The 18,146-nt window shown below is 34.0% G+C and overlaps 1 protein-coding gene across 2 annotated transcripts; it reads left to right on the forward strand.

The window, feature by feature from the left end:
• The first annotated feature begins 382 nt into the window (after nt 1-382).
• On the forward strand, nt 383-14,688 carry LOC133181983 (WD repeat-containing protein 27-like). Of its 2 annotated transcripts, XM_061316661.1 has the most exons (24): nt 383-699; nt 918-1,139; nt 3,249-3,390; nt 3,533-3,657; nt 3,763-3,876; nt 4,063-4,315; nt 4,614-4,812; nt 4,956-5,059; nt 5,153-5,244; nt 5,353-5,537; nt 5,748-5,830; nt 6,180-6,258; nt 6,416-6,433; nt 7,311-7,391; nt 7,533-7,642; nt 9,356-9,445; nt 9,638-9,810; nt 9,965-10,098; nt 10,183-10,277; nt 10,985-11,106; nt 11,196-11,293; nt 13,291-13,393; nt 14,057-14,155; nt 14,284-14,688. In XM_061316661.1, the coding sequence occupies exons 2-24, from the start codon at nt 999-1,001 to the stop codon at nt 14,329-14,331; spliced, it is 2,688 nt and encodes an 895-aa protein (XP_061172645.1). In that variant the 5' UTR covers nt 383-699; nt 918-998; the 3' UTR covers nt 14,332-14,688. The 2 variants fall into 2 exon arrangements, with proteins under 2 accessions (XP_061172645.1, XP_061172644.1); XM_061316660.1 differs by lacking the exon at nt 6,416-6,433 and having other exon boundaries at nt 6,180-6,276.
• The last annotated feature ends 3,458 nt before the right edge of the window (nt 14,689-18,146 follow it).

Below are 18,146 nucleotides of genomic sequence, written 5' to 3' on the forward strand. Positions count from 1 at the left end.
GGGGGGGGGGGGGGGGGAGGGGGATGAATGAAGGAGTCAATATACCAAATAGCAAGAATGCTAAAAATATAAAGTGGGCTTACTTTTTTTTTGATTTAAGAGAGGAGACTAAAAACCTTTCATTTACGAAATACATGTAGCAGTAGAAGTGTAGGTGAAATCTTAAATGAGGTCAGGGACCTATATATAGTATATAGTATATATATAGTATATAGGTCCCTGATGAGGTTGAAGATAATTGTATTATTCTAATCACAAAGAGTGCATGCATGTATTCAGCTTTTTTTTTTTTTTTAATTTTGTGTGTTTGTGTGTGTTGTTTTTATAATCATTATTGTTTTGTTTCTTTTGTTTTGTTTGTTTGTTTTGGTTGTTGTTTAAGTACGACAGCGACAAATAAAATCGTACGACCAAATGGTGGAACGAATTGTCTGAACCTGTCTAGAGATTGTAAACAAACTTTCACGCCAAGAAACAAAGTTCTTTACTATTCCATCTCGTTATGATCATTCACACTGTGTTGTTATCAACTTTAACCTTTTTTACATAAAAGAGTATTAATTTTTCGCTCAAACGGCAAAACTTGTTTGAAATCAGCAGGGAATTGAGGAATCGGCTTATCTGGTGTGGATAGAATTTCCTCTGCTACAGTTCTTAAGACCGATGATTGTTTTTTAAGGAACAGTCTCTTATCGTTAGGTAAATGATCAGATAACATTGAAATATTTTGGAATGTATAAATTTTAAGAAATGAATGGGATTGACTTCCAAGTAACCAAAATGAATTAATGTGTTTATTAAGCCTAAACAAATTCCATCCAAAATGCCCAGGAAAAAAAAAGTTCGTGTAGCTTAATTGAATTGTTTCTTTTATTGATTGAGAACAGTTAATTGCATCTTTATTCTTATTTCTGCAGAGATTTAGATCAATAGTATGATTTTTCAACTACAAAAGGGATAATCATGAATAAAGTATGAGGACAATTTTATACCAGTAAATGAAAATGGAGTATGTAGAATGTATGAAAACTGGGTACAACCCTGCCCATGTTCAAGTGGCCTGTGATGGAACATTCATAGGTCTGCCATTAACAAGAACAACAGTGGGTGTTTGGAATATACAAGATCCCTCTGCAAAGGTATTTATTTTTTAAAATATACTTAATGAAAGAAATAATAGTCGATTTAAACAGGTTGGGCACACTTCCCTAATACAGTATCTGTATATGATACGTCGTGGTAACCAATACTGGCTTTTATACAACGGGATAGTAACTTTACACTAAAAAAGGAATTGTTCCTCTTTTCAGTTATAGAAACATTACTGTATAATGGGATTTTCATATTTTAAAAATAATGAGGAAATCCACTTAATAATTAAAAACTGCATAAAAAATATGAAGTGATTTATTAAACCAACCTTGCTGACAAAAATTTCATTCCTTTAGTGCTGCAGAGTAAGATGAGATTTAATTGGATGAAATTGTGTGTATTTTTTATAACGGATGTGAATTTTTCCCTTGGAAGTATATTATTATTTAATTTCAGAGCTTGGCTTCATGGAGTTGACATCTTTTAAACATGAAAATAGGAATTTAAACTCACATGCAGCAGTAATCCGTGACTTTACTTTTCTCTGTTGACAAATGATATGAAAACTATGGAATCTGAAAAGGACATTCAATCTAAAACTGTTTTTGAATGAATATGTTTTAAATCTTATATTTCAAATAATGATTTGCAAATCTGTAAAAGAAGCAATGGTATTAAAAATAATATTTTTACAACATCTTTAGAAGGAATGATATATAACTAAATTAGAATGAATGATTTTATATACAAATTAGCATGTGCTGAATTGTATTTTTGTATTTAATCTTGCATATTTAACACAGATAAGCTTCCTTAAGAAATGTATATTGTAGCATGAATATTTAGACTTTAGAGATATTTAGACTTTAGAGGATGTGAAAATATTCTTGCACTTAATCTTTTACTCAAATCAAACATGAAAATAGAGGGGGGAAAAAATGAAAATCCCATTATACAGTAATTTTCTCTCAGTGGCCTTTTAAAGATTTTCAAACTCTCTGCAAGTTTTTCTAGTTGAAGTGAAACTTTAAAAAAAGACAAACACCCTCTCCACCTTGCCAAGCTCCGGCATCATTTTTAAACCTCTAATTTTTTATCAGTCTCTACAGAATGTACAATAATATTTCATAGAAGTGACAAAATGAGGTAAAAAATGGAAAATTTAAAGAATAATTGTCACATCACATAAGTGAAACGTGAAAATTAGATGATAAATACTTGTATCAAAGGATTTGTCTCTGTTAGACTCAAGGTTGGGAGATGTCATATTTTGAGGTTGCGCAGCATGGGTATACCATTGCTTACAAAAACATTGACAATTTATTTAAAGATAAAATTTATGTTTATTTTTAAACAGAAAAGATTAATATGTTAAAAAAAATGTGCAAAAATTCATTGATGTACCTTTTGGGTACAAATTTTTTGATTGAATTCCAATTTACACAAAAGTTTGAGTAAATACAATACCAGATGAAAGTTATATTGCTTATACAACAGACTAAGCAAAGTTATTTAAGTTATTTTTCTTTTATTCAGTAGTGATTATGAATAGTGCAAATTTGGCGATTAAAATTTTAGCGGGTTACTACAAAACTGCTAAATAAGCCAAAGTTAGCACCCTGCTAAAAAATACCCGCTATACTGTACTAATAAAAACATGGTTACAGTCAGATAACCAGATATTAATGACCAGTTTGAAAACTTAATTATTAGATATTTTTTTACGATAAATAGAATAGACAGTACATAATAGAACCCATATTGTATAACATTCATGTATGTAATATCATTTGAATGCCCCAATATATCAGTCAATGGGCTGATATGGGGCCACTTGGGTTATGACATATAATTTAATATTCTCTGCATATATATTGAACCTGATCCAAAGTTTTATTTCTGAAATGAATGATAAAGCAATACTATTTGTTGAAAAGATAACTTCCTGCAAAATCTTTGCAGTACAATTCCATGAAATTTTCTTATTAATATTACATGTAAAACTGAAGATGATTATACTAGATACATTTGAATCAATAAAGATATATAATGGAGAGAAAACTATGTGTATACAAGTTTTAAGTATCTTGCATACATCAATACTGCTTTTGCCATCTGAAGTCTGAAGTATTAATGATGAATATTTACATACATAGCCTCTGAAACTTGAAGGACACAGGAAGATTCTTACCAGTTTGGTGCTAGGGAATGTTTCAAAACCCAAAAGACTGTGTTCTGCTGCAGAGGACTACTTGATTGTATGGAATATTCATCAGGCTCTGGAGAAGGCAGGGAAAGGTAGAAGCAAACTTTTGTCAATCAAAACCTAACTCTTTGTACTTTTATTAAAGAAAGTTTAAATAGATTTGCTTAATTATTCCCTCCAATATTAGATTATGCTTAATGCAATAATTTATTACTGAATATACTGAATATTTAGATGAGCAGATAAAAGGAGTGATCATAGGTACAACACTTGGGTACATACAACACTGTGCATTTAGTCCTGATGATTCTCTGGTAGCAGCCTGCAATAATAATGATGTTCTTATTCTGCGCTCTAATGTAAGTTTATTAATTAAGAGAAGAGTTATTCCAACAAACCTGTATGTGTGTTTACAAAAAGGCATAGAAATCCTCTGTAAATAACAGTGTTTCCATTATTTATAGACATCAGAAGTTATAGCCGCACTAGAGGGCCACATGAATCGAGTCACTTGTGCAGAATTTTGTCCCCATTATTCATCAACTCTAGTCACAATATCTGAAGACAGAACATTCAAGGTTTCTACTGTTTTTTTGTTTGAATTTACATGTTTTGTTCCGTTTACATTTAATTGTAACATAGATTTGGTTTTCATGCCTAAGGACCCTTTCATCAAATGTTTTAAACAATATCAACAGATGGAAAATAAAGTTCCTTTTTTGTTCATTTTCCACACTCATGTCAGAGATGGTCAATCTTTATAGGTATGGAACATAGCAGACCTATCACTGGTCTACCAGTCCACCATTATCACTGCCTCCCCATTCATCAGCATGACGATGAACCTTCACCTACCCCAGGTTGCCATAGGGACAGCAGATGGGATTGTGAGAGTATTTGACTTGTCTGATGGAAAAGACTTCCGGTGTGTTCATCAGATTAACATTGGGAAAATCATGGACAAATATCGCCTCAGTAAAGAACAAGCATTGCTGTCACCAAGATCTGCAAAGGATGGTAAAAAGAATCTTGAATTTCCTGTAATATATGTATTTCAGTATGTTTAGTTCTCAGAAGTGTCTTTGATTATCAAATATCAGCTCTTTGATTCTTATGTTCACTTTATATATCAAATTGAAGCCAAGTAAGCCTAATTTAATCTGTTGATCATAAAAAACAGAAAAGATCTTAATAGTAAAAATCTTAGATAAAGAACTAGTGTATTTGTTTTTCATTTACTACGATAGACAAGGAAATCAGCAAATCCATATAAATCTGTCACTGGTTCAAATCTAGTTGATGTGTTACATTACAGGTCCAGTGACCATCAGTAGTAAGCCATCCTATCAGAGACGAGGAGATGGGGGAGAGCCTAGGGAGGAAGTGGCTATACAGGATGTAGCAGAGACAGGATGTGCAGTCCTAGGTCTTTACTTCTCCTGGGTCCCAGATGATGATAGAGGAAGTTCAGCTCGATCTGTTGGCTTCCTACAGAGAGCTAACACTATGATCAGGTAGATTAACAGCATGTACCATACACTCCAATGCTAAAGATATGTTTTCAATTTCTTAAATCATTATATCTTATGTTTTTTTTATCTCTTGCCTAAAAAAGTTATTAATTATACAGATGTCTTTAATTTTTAAATCCTTTTAGAGACCTCTTCAGTGCTTCTCCCATGTTGGTTGTTGGTACTACAGGAGCGCTACTTCAGATAAATGCCAAGACAATGGAAGTTATCCAGTATTTTGATCTACAAGGTGCATATACTTGTATTTATTTTTTTCAAATTTTGACAGATTAGAACCAAATTTGGAGCTTTCACATGAGTTAACCTTTGTTTTCTTGTATAGATCGAATACCTCCAACATCAGATGGTAGGAAGGAAGTGTGCATAAACAATGCTGGTTCTGCTTATTTCAGTCAGGGCGAGGAACCAGAAAAGGTCAGGATAAAAACAACAGCATAGACAGGAATATACAACTTATAGTCAACAGTACAGAGATGATTTTATAAAGTTTGCTTTAGTTTAATTTGTTTTATTTGATTTCAGATATTCTGTGTCATTGGTAGCCATTTTCAGAATCATGTTCATCTATTGAAATGGGACCATGCCACATCAAGATCAAAACCCTATAACTTCAGTTCAAGTATAGAGGATTTATCAATCATCTCTTCAGAACTGCCAGCCAATCAAAAGCTAGACAATAAATCACCCATTTTAACTGTACTATCCAGGTAAACTCCAGGCTTAAAAAATAAGTATGAACATTGTATTGTAGAGTACATGTATTTAATTGAGGTTTTACAAACTTAATTTTCATTTCTTCATTCCAATACGTTGTTGAGATTATTTGTTTTATGGAAATGTGAAGATGCTCAAGTGAAAACAAGAGTGATTTATTCACATGTACGGATCTGTAATACAGTAATCTGCTCTACTTTTAGTGACCCCATGTTGCCAAATTCAATCCTTAAACAAGGCCTGGTTCCTAAACAGAAAGAAGAGGCCTCCTCTAAAAAGCAGAAAGGTCATTATTAATTCCAGGACTGTGTGATGCATTTCAAAAATCAAAGTCTGGGTTTATTAAAATCTTTTATTGTAAACATACTTCGTTCAGCGGTAATCATATTTTAGCGCCTTTAGTGCTGTTTTTTGTCAGCTAATTTATGTACACAATAAAGTATGATTAAAATTAATACTTGTCATTGTTAAAACTCTAGTGCACTAATTTATGATTCAATGCAAATTCACATATTTTAAGCGTAATGAAATGGTGATTTAAAATACATTTTTACAGGAAATATAATTTATCTGTCAGATTAAATAATTTAGAATTATAAAATGGAATGTAATGAAAACTTATTTTCTGCAATCAGGACACCTTTCTCCAGGAAAGCAAGGTCAAGGTGTGAAAGATCAGCCACTGACTTTTCAGAGTAAAATCAAGTCATCAGGGTACACAGAGGCTCCCAGGTAGGTACATTCTATGGTCACATTCCTGTGTATATAGTTACACCGAGGCTTTGAGGTAAGTACACTGTGTAGACACATTCCTGTCTAGTTACACCGAGGCTCCCAGGTAGGTACATTCTATGGTCACTTTCATGCCTAGTTACACTGAGGCTCCCAGGTAGGTACACTATATGGTCTCATTCATGTCAAGTTACACTGAGGCTCCCAGGTAGGTACACTATATGGTCTCATTCATGTCAAGTTACTGCAGCAGCATTTTTTTCCCTTATATAACTGGTACCGATAAATGGTACCATTCCCAATGCCAAAAAATGTTAATGTTTTTTGAGACTAAAAATTCCTAATTCCACTGCCAAGCAACAGACTACGATGACATCATATTTCTTTTTATATGAAACAATGTACAAGTTGACTAATTGTTTTACTTCCGCTTATATAATAAATCGAAAGTAGAGACTAGTCATAATATGGTGGGACCTGTTGTGTAGACAGCGTAGTGTCATACATTTTGACAAATTGAAAGCATGAAAATGTGAAAACAAGGGACATTGATATGAAAACAATAAATACTTGTTTATTCTTTAAAACATTGAGTAATAGGTAATGAGTTTGAAATAAACGCAAAATATGTTTCATTTGTTTAAAAGACAGAAAATTCTCCTTTGTTCTACTTCAATGCTATTTATCCCAATTGAACTGGTACCGGACTCTTTCCCAAAGGGTAGAAAAAAATCACTGCACTGAGGCTCCCAGGTAGGTACACTATATGGTCTCATTCATGTCAAGTTACACTGAGGCTCCCAGGTAGATACACTATATGGTCTCGTTCATGTCAAGTTACACTGAGGCTTCCAGGTAGATACACTGTATAGTCTCATTCATGTCAAGTTACACTGAGGCTCCCAGGTAGGTACATTGTAAAGTCACATTCATGTCTAGTTGTATGATACATGTACAGCAACAAGAGACAGCTAGACTTTTTTCCCACAAAGTATGAAATATTAAAGTTTTGATTGCATTTTTTTTCTTTTAAGGACAACCATGTTTAAACCAAAAACAAGTTTTACAAAACAAACATCCACAATTAAAAGGAAACCATCTACAGGTTTACTAGAGTAAGTGGTAATTAAAGCAGAATGATTTATTTTAGATAACATTTGGAAAGTGTCAGTAAATTCTTGCACTTTTAATGAGCACATTAATTTAATTTTTTTTATATATATTTCTTAGTAATGATTAAAATGTTTCTATTAAAGGAATGCTTTAGAGAAGGAATACCCTGCCAATCCTGGTCCTCCAAAGGACTTTGTGTGTGGTTGGGAAGTTGCTGAAAGACCTACTCCTGTTAATGCAATAGCTTACTCAGGTATGTCTCAAACAAGGTCTCATTCCTAATCCCAAGCAACTATAAGCCCTACCTGGACCAAACTTGTGTAGAACATGCATCATAGAATGTACAATGCCCGACTTGCTTCAGATACAGGGCTTGACCTACTTTTCCCAGAAAAGAAACCAGTTAAAGTTTTTGAAGCAAGTTAAATTTTAAGGAGCAAGTTTCATTCCAAAGCCCCATTGCATGGATGATGTATCTATGGAGGTCAGACTGGCTTTGGATGCTGTATTTGACCTACTTTTCCAGATGAGTGAACAGGTGAACATTTTTGGAGCAGGTTCATTCCCAGGTAACTGTAGGCCCTACCTGGATGAAACTTGCATGGATGATGCATCTAGGAATGCACACTACCAGGCTTGCTTTGGATGCTGGATCTGATCTTTTTTCTTGAGTACCGGTATTAAGAATATATGGAGCATTTTCATCCATAAGTAACTATTGGCCCTATGGTGTCATACAATTTACGAACGAGTGAACAGGTTAAATTTTTGGAGCATGTTCCTTACCAAATAATGTAAACCCTACCTGTGCCAAAGGTACATGGATGATGCATCTAGGGATGCACACTACGATACCTGCTTTGGATGCTGGATAAATTGATGTACATTTTCCAGCTGAGTAAAAAATTTAAAGCCCTACCTAGACCAAACTTGCAAGGATGATGCATCTAGGGATGCACACTACCAGACTTGCTTCGGATGCTAGATCTAACCTACATTTTCTGGATGAGTGAACAGACTAAAGTTTTCAGAGAAGTTTCATTGCCAAGTAACAGTAAGACTTAACTTAAGATTTATTATAAGATGAAACTTGCTTGTATGATGCATCTATCGATGCACATTATGTTCTAATTTACCAGTTCAACCGAACATAGATTATTTATAAAATAAAACTCAAAACACTTTTATATAGGATAAGCTCACATGCGTGAGTGCAACAGACTTTAATGAAATGTATACAGTATACAGTATACAAAGCAGTCTTTAGTTTGACCTCTTATCCATATCATTCTACAAAAGAAAAAGACTCAAATAAAGCAACAACATCAAAACGAACAAAAACGTTCAAAATATCGATACTGGAAGGGATGGGGTGAGGGATTAGTCTGTTGCAATGTAGCAGTGAACTTCGAATGTCTTAAAACACCCGAAAATGTACCTTATCGGATTCAACCTATTCACCCATAAACAAAATGAACAACCAATTGATCTCCTTTACCAATAGACCTATTCTGCATACATAACAAACACACATGTTTCCCATAACTTTTATAAATATATCTATAGACTTGCTTAGTATGTTGGATTTGACCTACATTTTCCAGGTGAATGAACAGGTTACAGTTTAAGAGCTGGTCAGTTCCCAAGTACCGGTAACTATAAACCATATGGTGACTGAACTTGCATTGATGATACTTGTTATTGGAGATTCACACTAACATATATGTTTTGGAAGCTGAATCTAACTTAATTTACAGGAAGATAGAACAGAAAATTTTTGTTGAAGGTCACTTTTCATTAATACATGGACCAAACTTGTTGTATCTAGGGATGGACACTGCCAGAATATTTGTTTGGTGTGAGACTTTGCCTTAATTATAGGTAACATTTGTTGAAATGAGCTTTGTAATCTTTGATTACCTATGTTTTATTATGTGTTTTAGTTCCATTATATGTGTATTTATAGGAGATGGCCTTAGTCTAGCCTGTGGTCTTGCCAACAAGTCTGCCCAAGTGTTCAAAATTCCATACAAAGAAAAGAAAAGCTATAGTTTGGGTAATTAATGCATAATGGTGCAAGTTTTTACATCCTAAACTCAGAAAATATGCTTGATTTTACCATTTAACTTTTCAGTCGAAAATAGACTTAGTTCTTGGTTACTTTCAATTTTTTTTGTCTGCAAAAAAATGCACTTAAATATGATGATACATGTAATAGATATATGCATCAATATTATGTACATTGTAGCTCACAATCACATTGTGAATGATGTGCGATGGAGTTGTGATTCAAATTGGTTGGTAACAGCTTGTGATGATAAAACAGTAAGGCTATGGCAACGAGGGCAAACTGAGGCTGTCCTCACCTTAGCAACCAAACTCCACAACCTAGCAGATGGAGATGGACAAAAGAAAGACAAGGTTATTCTTTATCACATGTTTAAACTGCTCATTTTGATAGAATTGTTAATGTTGAAATGGTACAATGTTGAAATGGTACAACATAGTAGTTTAATTTTCATTATGTGAGTTCATGTAAGGCATGTTTATGTTTTATGTTTATGTTTTCTATTAGGAAAATGCACCGTTTCCAAAGGAGATTAAAAATGCTCAGTTCTACTATATGGACCGATTCCTGATTTTAACCTCCTCCAACACACTGCACGTGTACAAATACCACCTGGATCCCACTAAACAAGATATTAAAAGGTAGCTATCAACAACAAAAATGAATGTTTTAAATTTAAACCAGGTTTAATGCTAAAAATCCCTTCAATTTCTATTGATATCTAGGTATGTGAACAAGAGTAGATACAAACAAGTTCAGTCATTCACAGTGGATGCCCAGTACATCACAGCCATGTCTGCAGTAAATGATTTCTACTCCTGTATCCTTATGCTGATTGGATGTTAATACAAAATGTTAATGTTACTACAGCATGTGTAAACAGAGTTAAGGGAGATATAAGGTCATGTTGTCTTTCTGCACTGCCCTAAATTTGAGAGAGAAGCATTTAATCAAGACTCAAACTAAAATCATATGTTTTTTAAATAATTGTGTCACGTGTGTCATGTGTCATGACATTGAACCATGATTATGATTGGTAAATTTAAATTCACTAGCAAAGAATGTAAAATTTGTTTCAAGGCTTTATTTTTCAGTGGAGAAGCATTACCGGTACTAAGCCTCATAATGTTCATGAAGTTGATTATACTGTAAATTCCTCATTTTACGCGAGTACTTAATATCGCGAAAGGGCTCTTAGACGCCAAATCGCGAGAACAATAATTAGCGAATGGACGCTTTACAATGAGATTTAACATTAATTTCAACACCATAAAAATAAAAGCGTGTAATTTTATTTCGCGAGTGGTGCTCCTCGCGTAATTACGCGTTAATTAATTCCTCGTGTATATTTAGGAATTTACAGTAATCTGAGACCCGAGAGGGTCAAGGTGACTAGTAGAAAAAAAAAGTTAACTTTGTTACATAGTTTTCAAAAATGGCACTATATTGGAGGGAGTGGGTATTATAACTGTCATTCCTTAAAGAAGAGTTGTTGTCTAGTTAGAAGTTTCCTTAATTCTTTCCAAGACATTGTGATGTGTGCAGGCAGTAGTAAAACACTGGAGGTTTATGACATGAACGTAGGCAAGTGTGTACGAGTCATCTCTGATGTCCACACCAGACCTGTTCATTGTATAAAACAACATGAGGTAATGTCTCCTAAGTAAACCTGAACTAATAAATTTTTTGTACCTTTTATTATTTGCACATTACACAGTACTTCATTTATGCTTTATAGGGATCAAAATTTGTATCACACCCACGTGATGCCTATGATTTATTCCTGACATCCGCAGCAGGTGACTGTATCAAACTCTGGGACCTCCGGGCAAACAGGTCAGTTATTATAAGAACTTCAGAGAATGCTTATTAATGTACATTTACAGTTATGTGTAAAGATCAGAGATTGTTCGTTTGGGCTGGTAACTTAAACAGTGTTTGCAATGTTGAATGTGATATTTTGTCACCTAGGCCATATTGTTCAAGCACAGTTTGATAGGCCAAGTAAAGTTGTATTTGTTAGTTTAAGGAGACAACCATTTCTTAAAAGGGGGGGGGGATTTATTCAAGTCAGATTATTAATTTTCATGCTGGTCAAGGACAGATTATTTATTTTCAAGATGATCAAGGACAGATTATTTAATTGCTTCTTCACTTAAAAAAGTTTGACAAACAAAAGAAAAAAAAGAAAAGGTAAAACACCCAAACTCTAAAACTCTATTTTGTGAAAGGGGGGGGGGGGGGGGGGATTAGTAATACTAGTCAAGGCAAGATTAATTTATTTTTTGCCAATTGAGGATAGATTATTTATTTTCAACATTTTTGATGACAGATTATTTATTTCCAAACTCTGCAGCCCCCCTTCCCCTTCAGAATCAAATGGTTCTCCTCCAGAGCCCCCCCCCTCCCCATTTTTTTAAGTGACTTGTATGGATTTCAGAATGTTGCCATAATGTAAGAGGTCTAATTAAGAGCCATAGCGCATTTGATAGGCATTTTCGCCCACTCTACTAGTGATTTCTTAAATTCATTGTTTAACCAAAATTTTGTCATACAATCTTAGTTTATACATGCGTAAATCCAAACCACACAGTAATGATATTTCATTATTAATTGTTCCCTCATATGATATATATGAAAATTATCCAGTTTGTATGGAGTGTATAGTAAATATTGAAGTATCTACCTAAAGATGACAAACTGTTGCCAAAGACCACCCTTAACCAGAAAAACAACTTTTGAATAATTTTATTTGGATATGACTGCACTTCATTACATTTAGATAATTTTGGTTAAAGGTGGTCTTCATATTGAAAATGATGAAAACATATATTCAAATTTTCTTCTCATATAATCGTAAGATTTAGCAATCTGTCTTAAATTTATCCATTCGACGTCATTGACTTCGTTGGCGCAGTGGTATGATTGCTGGAATGTAAATATGGTGATTGCGAGTTCGAGTCCCACATTTTTCCATTTATGCTTTAAAAAAAAAAAAATTCTTTGTGTATCTTTTCTATGTTTTTCTTTATTACGTTTTATAATATACATAATTTTAGAATATTATAATATACACATTACACTTTGAAAGTATCTCGGGAAAAGACAGTCCTAAACTATTTTATTAAAGTTTGCAAATTTATAGCTACTTGTTTTATCTTTAATGATTTTCTAAATCTTTTGTCTCAGAATTAGAGTATTGAACAAATTAAATGATTGTCATATGACATACTTGCAACTATGAAAATATAACACTCGTCCTCAAATCATACTGATTTTGAATTGAAAAGGTATATCTATAAATAGAAACAGGTGATTTCCTTTTAAATTCTTGACTTGGCCGTGTCGCCGGAGAGGCAGCTATGGCTCTTTGCTCTAATAACTTATGAAATGAAGAATTTTGTTTAGCAAGTATTGTCCATCTTGGTCTGTGTTTCCTTGTGCAGACATTTACTCTGTGGCAGACACACTAGATGTAGAAATATGTGTCAAGTTGATCCACTAGCTTTTTTAGGAATCTTTGTAAACTGTCAGGCTTGAGTACTATTTCTTTGTATGAATTCTTCTGAATTAAGTCAATGACCTGTGTTACTCCTTCCACCCTCTCTGTAGATTTTGTATGTAAAATGTACTTGTTGAATGAAGGAAAGTTAACATCAACTTAAGTTTTTGTAAATTCTTGATTTTTTCACATAATCTTAAATGACTGTAAGCACTACATTGTATAGAAAACCAAGAAACATCACAATGTGTGAAATAACTTATTGGAATGACAGTGATCAAACTGACTGTTTACACTGTACATGATATTGTATACATTGGGTGAATTATAGGTGTGTAAGAAGGTATGAGGGACATCTGAACAGATCTTTTCCCTGTGGAGTGGATCTAAGTCCTTGTGGGAAATATGTTGTTACAGGTGCTGAAGACAGATGTGTAAGTATAACTTTAAATAATTTTTAAAAAAAATTTAAAAAGTAAAACAACAATAAAATACTTTTTGGGTTATCCTAATTCATTAAGGAAAAGTGATCTGCAACTGCAATATCCATGTCAGTTAATGTTTGTTTTTCACTAGTGCACATTTAATTGAGAATTTTAGGTGTGTATTGATGATTTTAGGTGTGTGTGTATTGATGAATTGAGGTGTTTGTGTATTGATGATTTAAGATGCATATTTATTGATGATTTTAGGTGTTTATGTATTGATTTGTAATGATTTTAGGTGTATGTGTATTGATGATTTTAGGTGTTTGTGTGTTGATGATTTAAGGTATATGTACATTGATTATTTTAGGTGTATGTGTATTGATGATTTTTAGGTATATGTGTATTGATGATTTTAGGTGTTTGTGTGTTGATGATTTAAGGTATATGTACACTGATTATCTTAGGTGTATGTGTATTGATGATTTAAGGTATATGTACATTGATTATTTTAGGTGTATGTGTGTTGATGATGATGATTTTAGGTGTATGTTTATGTGTTGATGATTTGTATTGATGTATGTACATTGATGGTTTTAGGTTATGAGTATTGATGATTTAAGGTATATTCACATTGATGATTTTTAGATGTCTGTGCATTGATGATTTTAGGTGTATGTATATGACATCAGAGGAGGAACTTATTGCTCTAAACTGACAGGCTTCACGGATACTGTGTCAGCTGTGGCGTTCCATCCTCTCCATTCTCAGGTTAATTGCTGAACTTATATCACTCTTGTTAACTTTTAGAGTTTTTCATTATTGATTAAATGGTAACAAACAAACATTTATCTGTTTCTTTATTGTCATCGTCTTGTTGAATCCTTGTTTTTTTTCAGTTGATGACAGCCTCCTTGGATGGGAAGCTGAGGCTCTTTACAGATTAAATCTTAATATGTCTGCACATTAAGATGTTCATCTCAGGTTTTGGATGCCAATACTCCAGAGGGATCTCAAGTGAAAATGTTAGACAGAATTTTCAGAAAAGCTTAAAAATATTTCAAGACTGTCACTGAAATATTTCGATTGTGTACTTTAAGAAATAACTGCATTGAAGTACGCCAGTTCTCTGTTTGCTCTTCACAATTCAGTGCATTACAGGATATGCAGAAAGAGTTTCTAAGGTCTAGAATATATGTTATACATGTAGATGTGCCAACCTTTATATGTAATTACCCACAATGTTGTCACTGGCATTACACCATCCAGTTTTACACTGTATGTATTAAAATAATATAAACAACTGTGTTTGTGAGTGCTTTACCAGTAATTCCATGAAAAGGTGTTAACCTAGACTGAATTTTTTTTTACTAAATTCAGTTTTAAAAGTGAAATGAAAATGTAAGTGATTGTAGTTGAATTATTTCTTATTTAGCATTGAAAAATGGGGAGAGATAAACAGGAGAAAGGCTGTCAACACTTAATTACTATACTTGGCCAATTGTCTTCAAATTTCATAATGAGTAGGAGATAAGATGAACATGTGAATTTTGCAATCATTATACCCCTGAGACTAAGGAAGGGGCAAAAATTGCTAAAAATAGCAAAATTTTGAAAATCTTCTTCACCTATCTAAAAGTAAAACTGAATGCATGGTAAGGAAGAGCACTCTACCAACATTGATTATTTCATGACCTACATGGCAGGGGTTCTGCCTCCAGAGTGGAGTCAAAATTATATTTATAATGAAAATACACATTTAAAATCTTCTCTTAAAGATAAACTACAGTTGAACTTTGGTATCTCAAACACCGATATCTCAAATACCATGGATATGTCGAAGTGATTTGAAAGTCCCAAACACTTATTCCTTGAGTATTATACCTTGGATATAATCCATGTCATAATCCATGTTCCTTGGAAGTGATTTGAAAGTCCCAAACACTTATTCCTTGAGTATTATACCTTGGATATCTTGATGTATTTTCTTGGACCCATTGAGTTCGAGATAATGAGGTTTGACTGTAAATGGTTAGAAAGTCATGAAACCCTCTACCAAAATATGTGTAGTATTTTTCGTGACCCACAGGGCAGGGGTTCTTCTAGGGCCCAAAATTCAATTATTAATTGTCATATACATTCAAACCTCATTATCTTGAACTCAATGGGTCCGAGAAAAAACTTCTATATACCTGAGGATTTGACATCCAGGGTAAAATACTTAAAGAATAAGGGGTTGAGACTTCCAAATCACTTTGACATATCTTTGGTGTTCGAGATATAAGTGTTCAAGATACCGAAATTCTACTGTAGTGGAAACGTACATATAAGTTGGAAAATATTTTTCTTATTTCCTGCACATCTTGAAGGACAAAAAAATGATGATTAAGAAGAGCTTGAATACCACTACCAAAATTTAAAATTTAAAAAAAAGTCACGTGACATCTCAGGGTATGGCGGCTTAATCTGAGCTCCAGAGTTTTTTGGTCAATTTAGGGCATTTCTAGAAGGATTTAATATTCGTACCTTGGTTTATTGTGTCCTTTTGTGCCTGGAGAGTGTTATTTGTGATATTTGTCCATATTTCTGCATTTACAATGCCGTCAGACACTAGAAGGAAAACCGGGGCAAGTTCTAAAAATCAGACTGAGGAGTGTTCACAGAAGAATCCAGGTAACACAAGGTCGCCTAGTTCTCCCAGTAAAAACAGTGTGATAGAAGAAACGTTAATCGGTCTATTGTTGACAGCTCTCGGTCTCACTCTAATGACAAGGAAGCTATAAGAAATGATCTATGGGAGGGTGATCAGAGCGTAATTTCAAAAACAAGAGTTGCAGTTTTGGGTGGGACCAAGTGGTCATAGCTTGAGAAAGTCATGATCCCCATGTGATCATAAAGGCCCATGGGCCTCTTTTCAAAGAGGTTCTACAGCTTACAGAGATTTTTTTTTTTTTTTTTTGCTTACATTTTTACATACTGTTAGTTTATCCTCTTTCTCTTTGACAAATTAAAATTAATCAATATGAAGAAACAAATTGATTGACATGTACAGGAATAAAATAAAATCATTATAGTTGGCAAAGAAAATAAACATGAGTTATGAAAGCTCTTTAACCAACTTTAACAATTTTACACAAAGATAAAAGTTAGTAAAAATATACACAGTAAAGAAATATGTTATAACCATAAAAGACAAATGATCATTTAAACATGTACTGGATGGTAATTGGTGCTTACATCAGTACATTGTATAATGATAACCACAGGCACTTGGGGTATGGACTCCCCCCCCCCCCTTTAATTTTTTAGCTCACCTCAACGACGATGGGGGAGCTTATGTAATACCCTCGGCGTCGGCATCCCAGGTTAAGGTTTTTGGAGCAGTTTTCTTTTCAAGTACTTCTATGGCCTACGTTAGTCAGAGATGCATGGAGGATGCTTCTAGTGTGTTTCATTGTACCAGTCAAGGTTTCAGATGCTGCAATTTCAGTTAAAGAATGACCAGGTTAATGTTTTTGGAGCAGGTTAAAGTTTTTGGAGCAGGTCTCATTTCCAAGTAACTTGCATGGATGATACATCTAAGGATACACACTACTGGACTTGCTTCGGATGCTGGATCTGACCTATATTTTCTGGATGAGTGACTAAGTTAATGTTTTTGGAGTAGATCTCATTTCCAAGTAACTATAAGCCCTATATTGACCAAACTTGCATGGATGATACATCTAAGGATGCACACTACTGGACTTGCTTCGGATGCTGGATCTGACCTATATTTTCCGGATGAGTAAACAGGTCAAATTTTTTGGAGCAGATCTCATTTCCAAGTAACTATAAGCCCTATATTGACTAAACTTGCATGGATGATACATCTAAGAATGCACACTACTGGACTTTCTTCGGATGCTGGATCTGACCTATATTTTCCGGATGAGTAAACAGGTCAAATTTTTTGGAGCAGATCTCATTTCCAAGTAACTATAAGCCCTATATTGACTAAACTTGCATGGATGATACATCCAAGAATGCACACTACTGGACTTGCTTCGGATGCTGGATCTGACCTACATTTTGCGGATGAGTGACCAGGTTAAAGTTTTTGGAGCAGATGTCATTTTGAAGTAACTATAAACCCTATATTGACCAAACTTGCATGGATGATACATCTAAGGATTCACACTACTGGACTTGCTTCAGATGCTGGATCTGACCTACATTTTACGGACGAGTAACCAGGTTAAAGTTTTTGGAGCAAATGTCATTTCCAAGTAACTATAAGCCCTGTATTGACTAAACTTGCATGGATGATACATCTAAGGATACACACTACTGGACTTGCTTCGGATGCTGGATCTGACTTACATTTTCCAGATGAGTTTTTGGAGCAGATCTCATTTCCAAGTAATTATAAGGCCTATCTGAACCAAACTTGCATGGATGATGCATCAAGGGACGAACAATCTCAAACTTGCTTCGGATGCTGGATTTGTCTTACATTTTCTGGATGAGTGACTAGTTTTATGTTTTCAGATAAGTCTATTCCCAAGTAACTGCAAGCCCTATCAGACCAAAATTACATAAATGTTGCATCTAGGGATGCACACTCCTAGATTATTAGTTTAGTGTGGGACTTTGCCTTACTTAAAGACAACATTCGTTGAGGTGACCTCTGTAATCTCTGATTACCTATGTTTTTCTTTTTAAATGGGGTCGAGTCACCTTTTTCCTATTTTTGTATTCTAATTTGCACTATATGTTGTCG

The sequence above is a fragment of the Saccostrea echinata genome, unplaced genomic scaffold (genome assembly GCF_033153115.1).
Source record: "Saccostrea echinata isolate AGI-Se365-2 ecotype Australia unplaced genomic scaffold, CSIRO_AGI_Sech_v1 ptg000009l, whole genome shotgun sequence".
Classification (NCBI taxonomy): domain Eukaryota; kingdom Metazoa; phylum Mollusca; class Bivalvia; order Ostreida; family Ostreidae; genus Saccostrea; species Saccostrea echinata.

What these genes read in the sequence shown, in the direction of transcription:
- LOC133181983 (XM_061316660.1), top strand. Translation starts at nt 999, where the DNA reads ATGAAAATGGAGTATGTAGAATGTATGAAAACTGGGTACAACCCTGCC. An exon ending in AGAGCTAACACTATGATCAG is followed by an intron (nt 4,813 to 4,955) that starts GTAGATTAACAG and finishes AAATCCTTTTAG; the next exon opens with AGACCTCTTCAGTGCTTCTC. An exon ending in ATGGACAAAAGAAAGACAAG is followed by an intron (nt 9,811 to 9,964) that starts GTTATTCTTTAT and finishes GTTTTCTATTAG; the next exon opens with GAAAATGCACCGTTTCCAAA.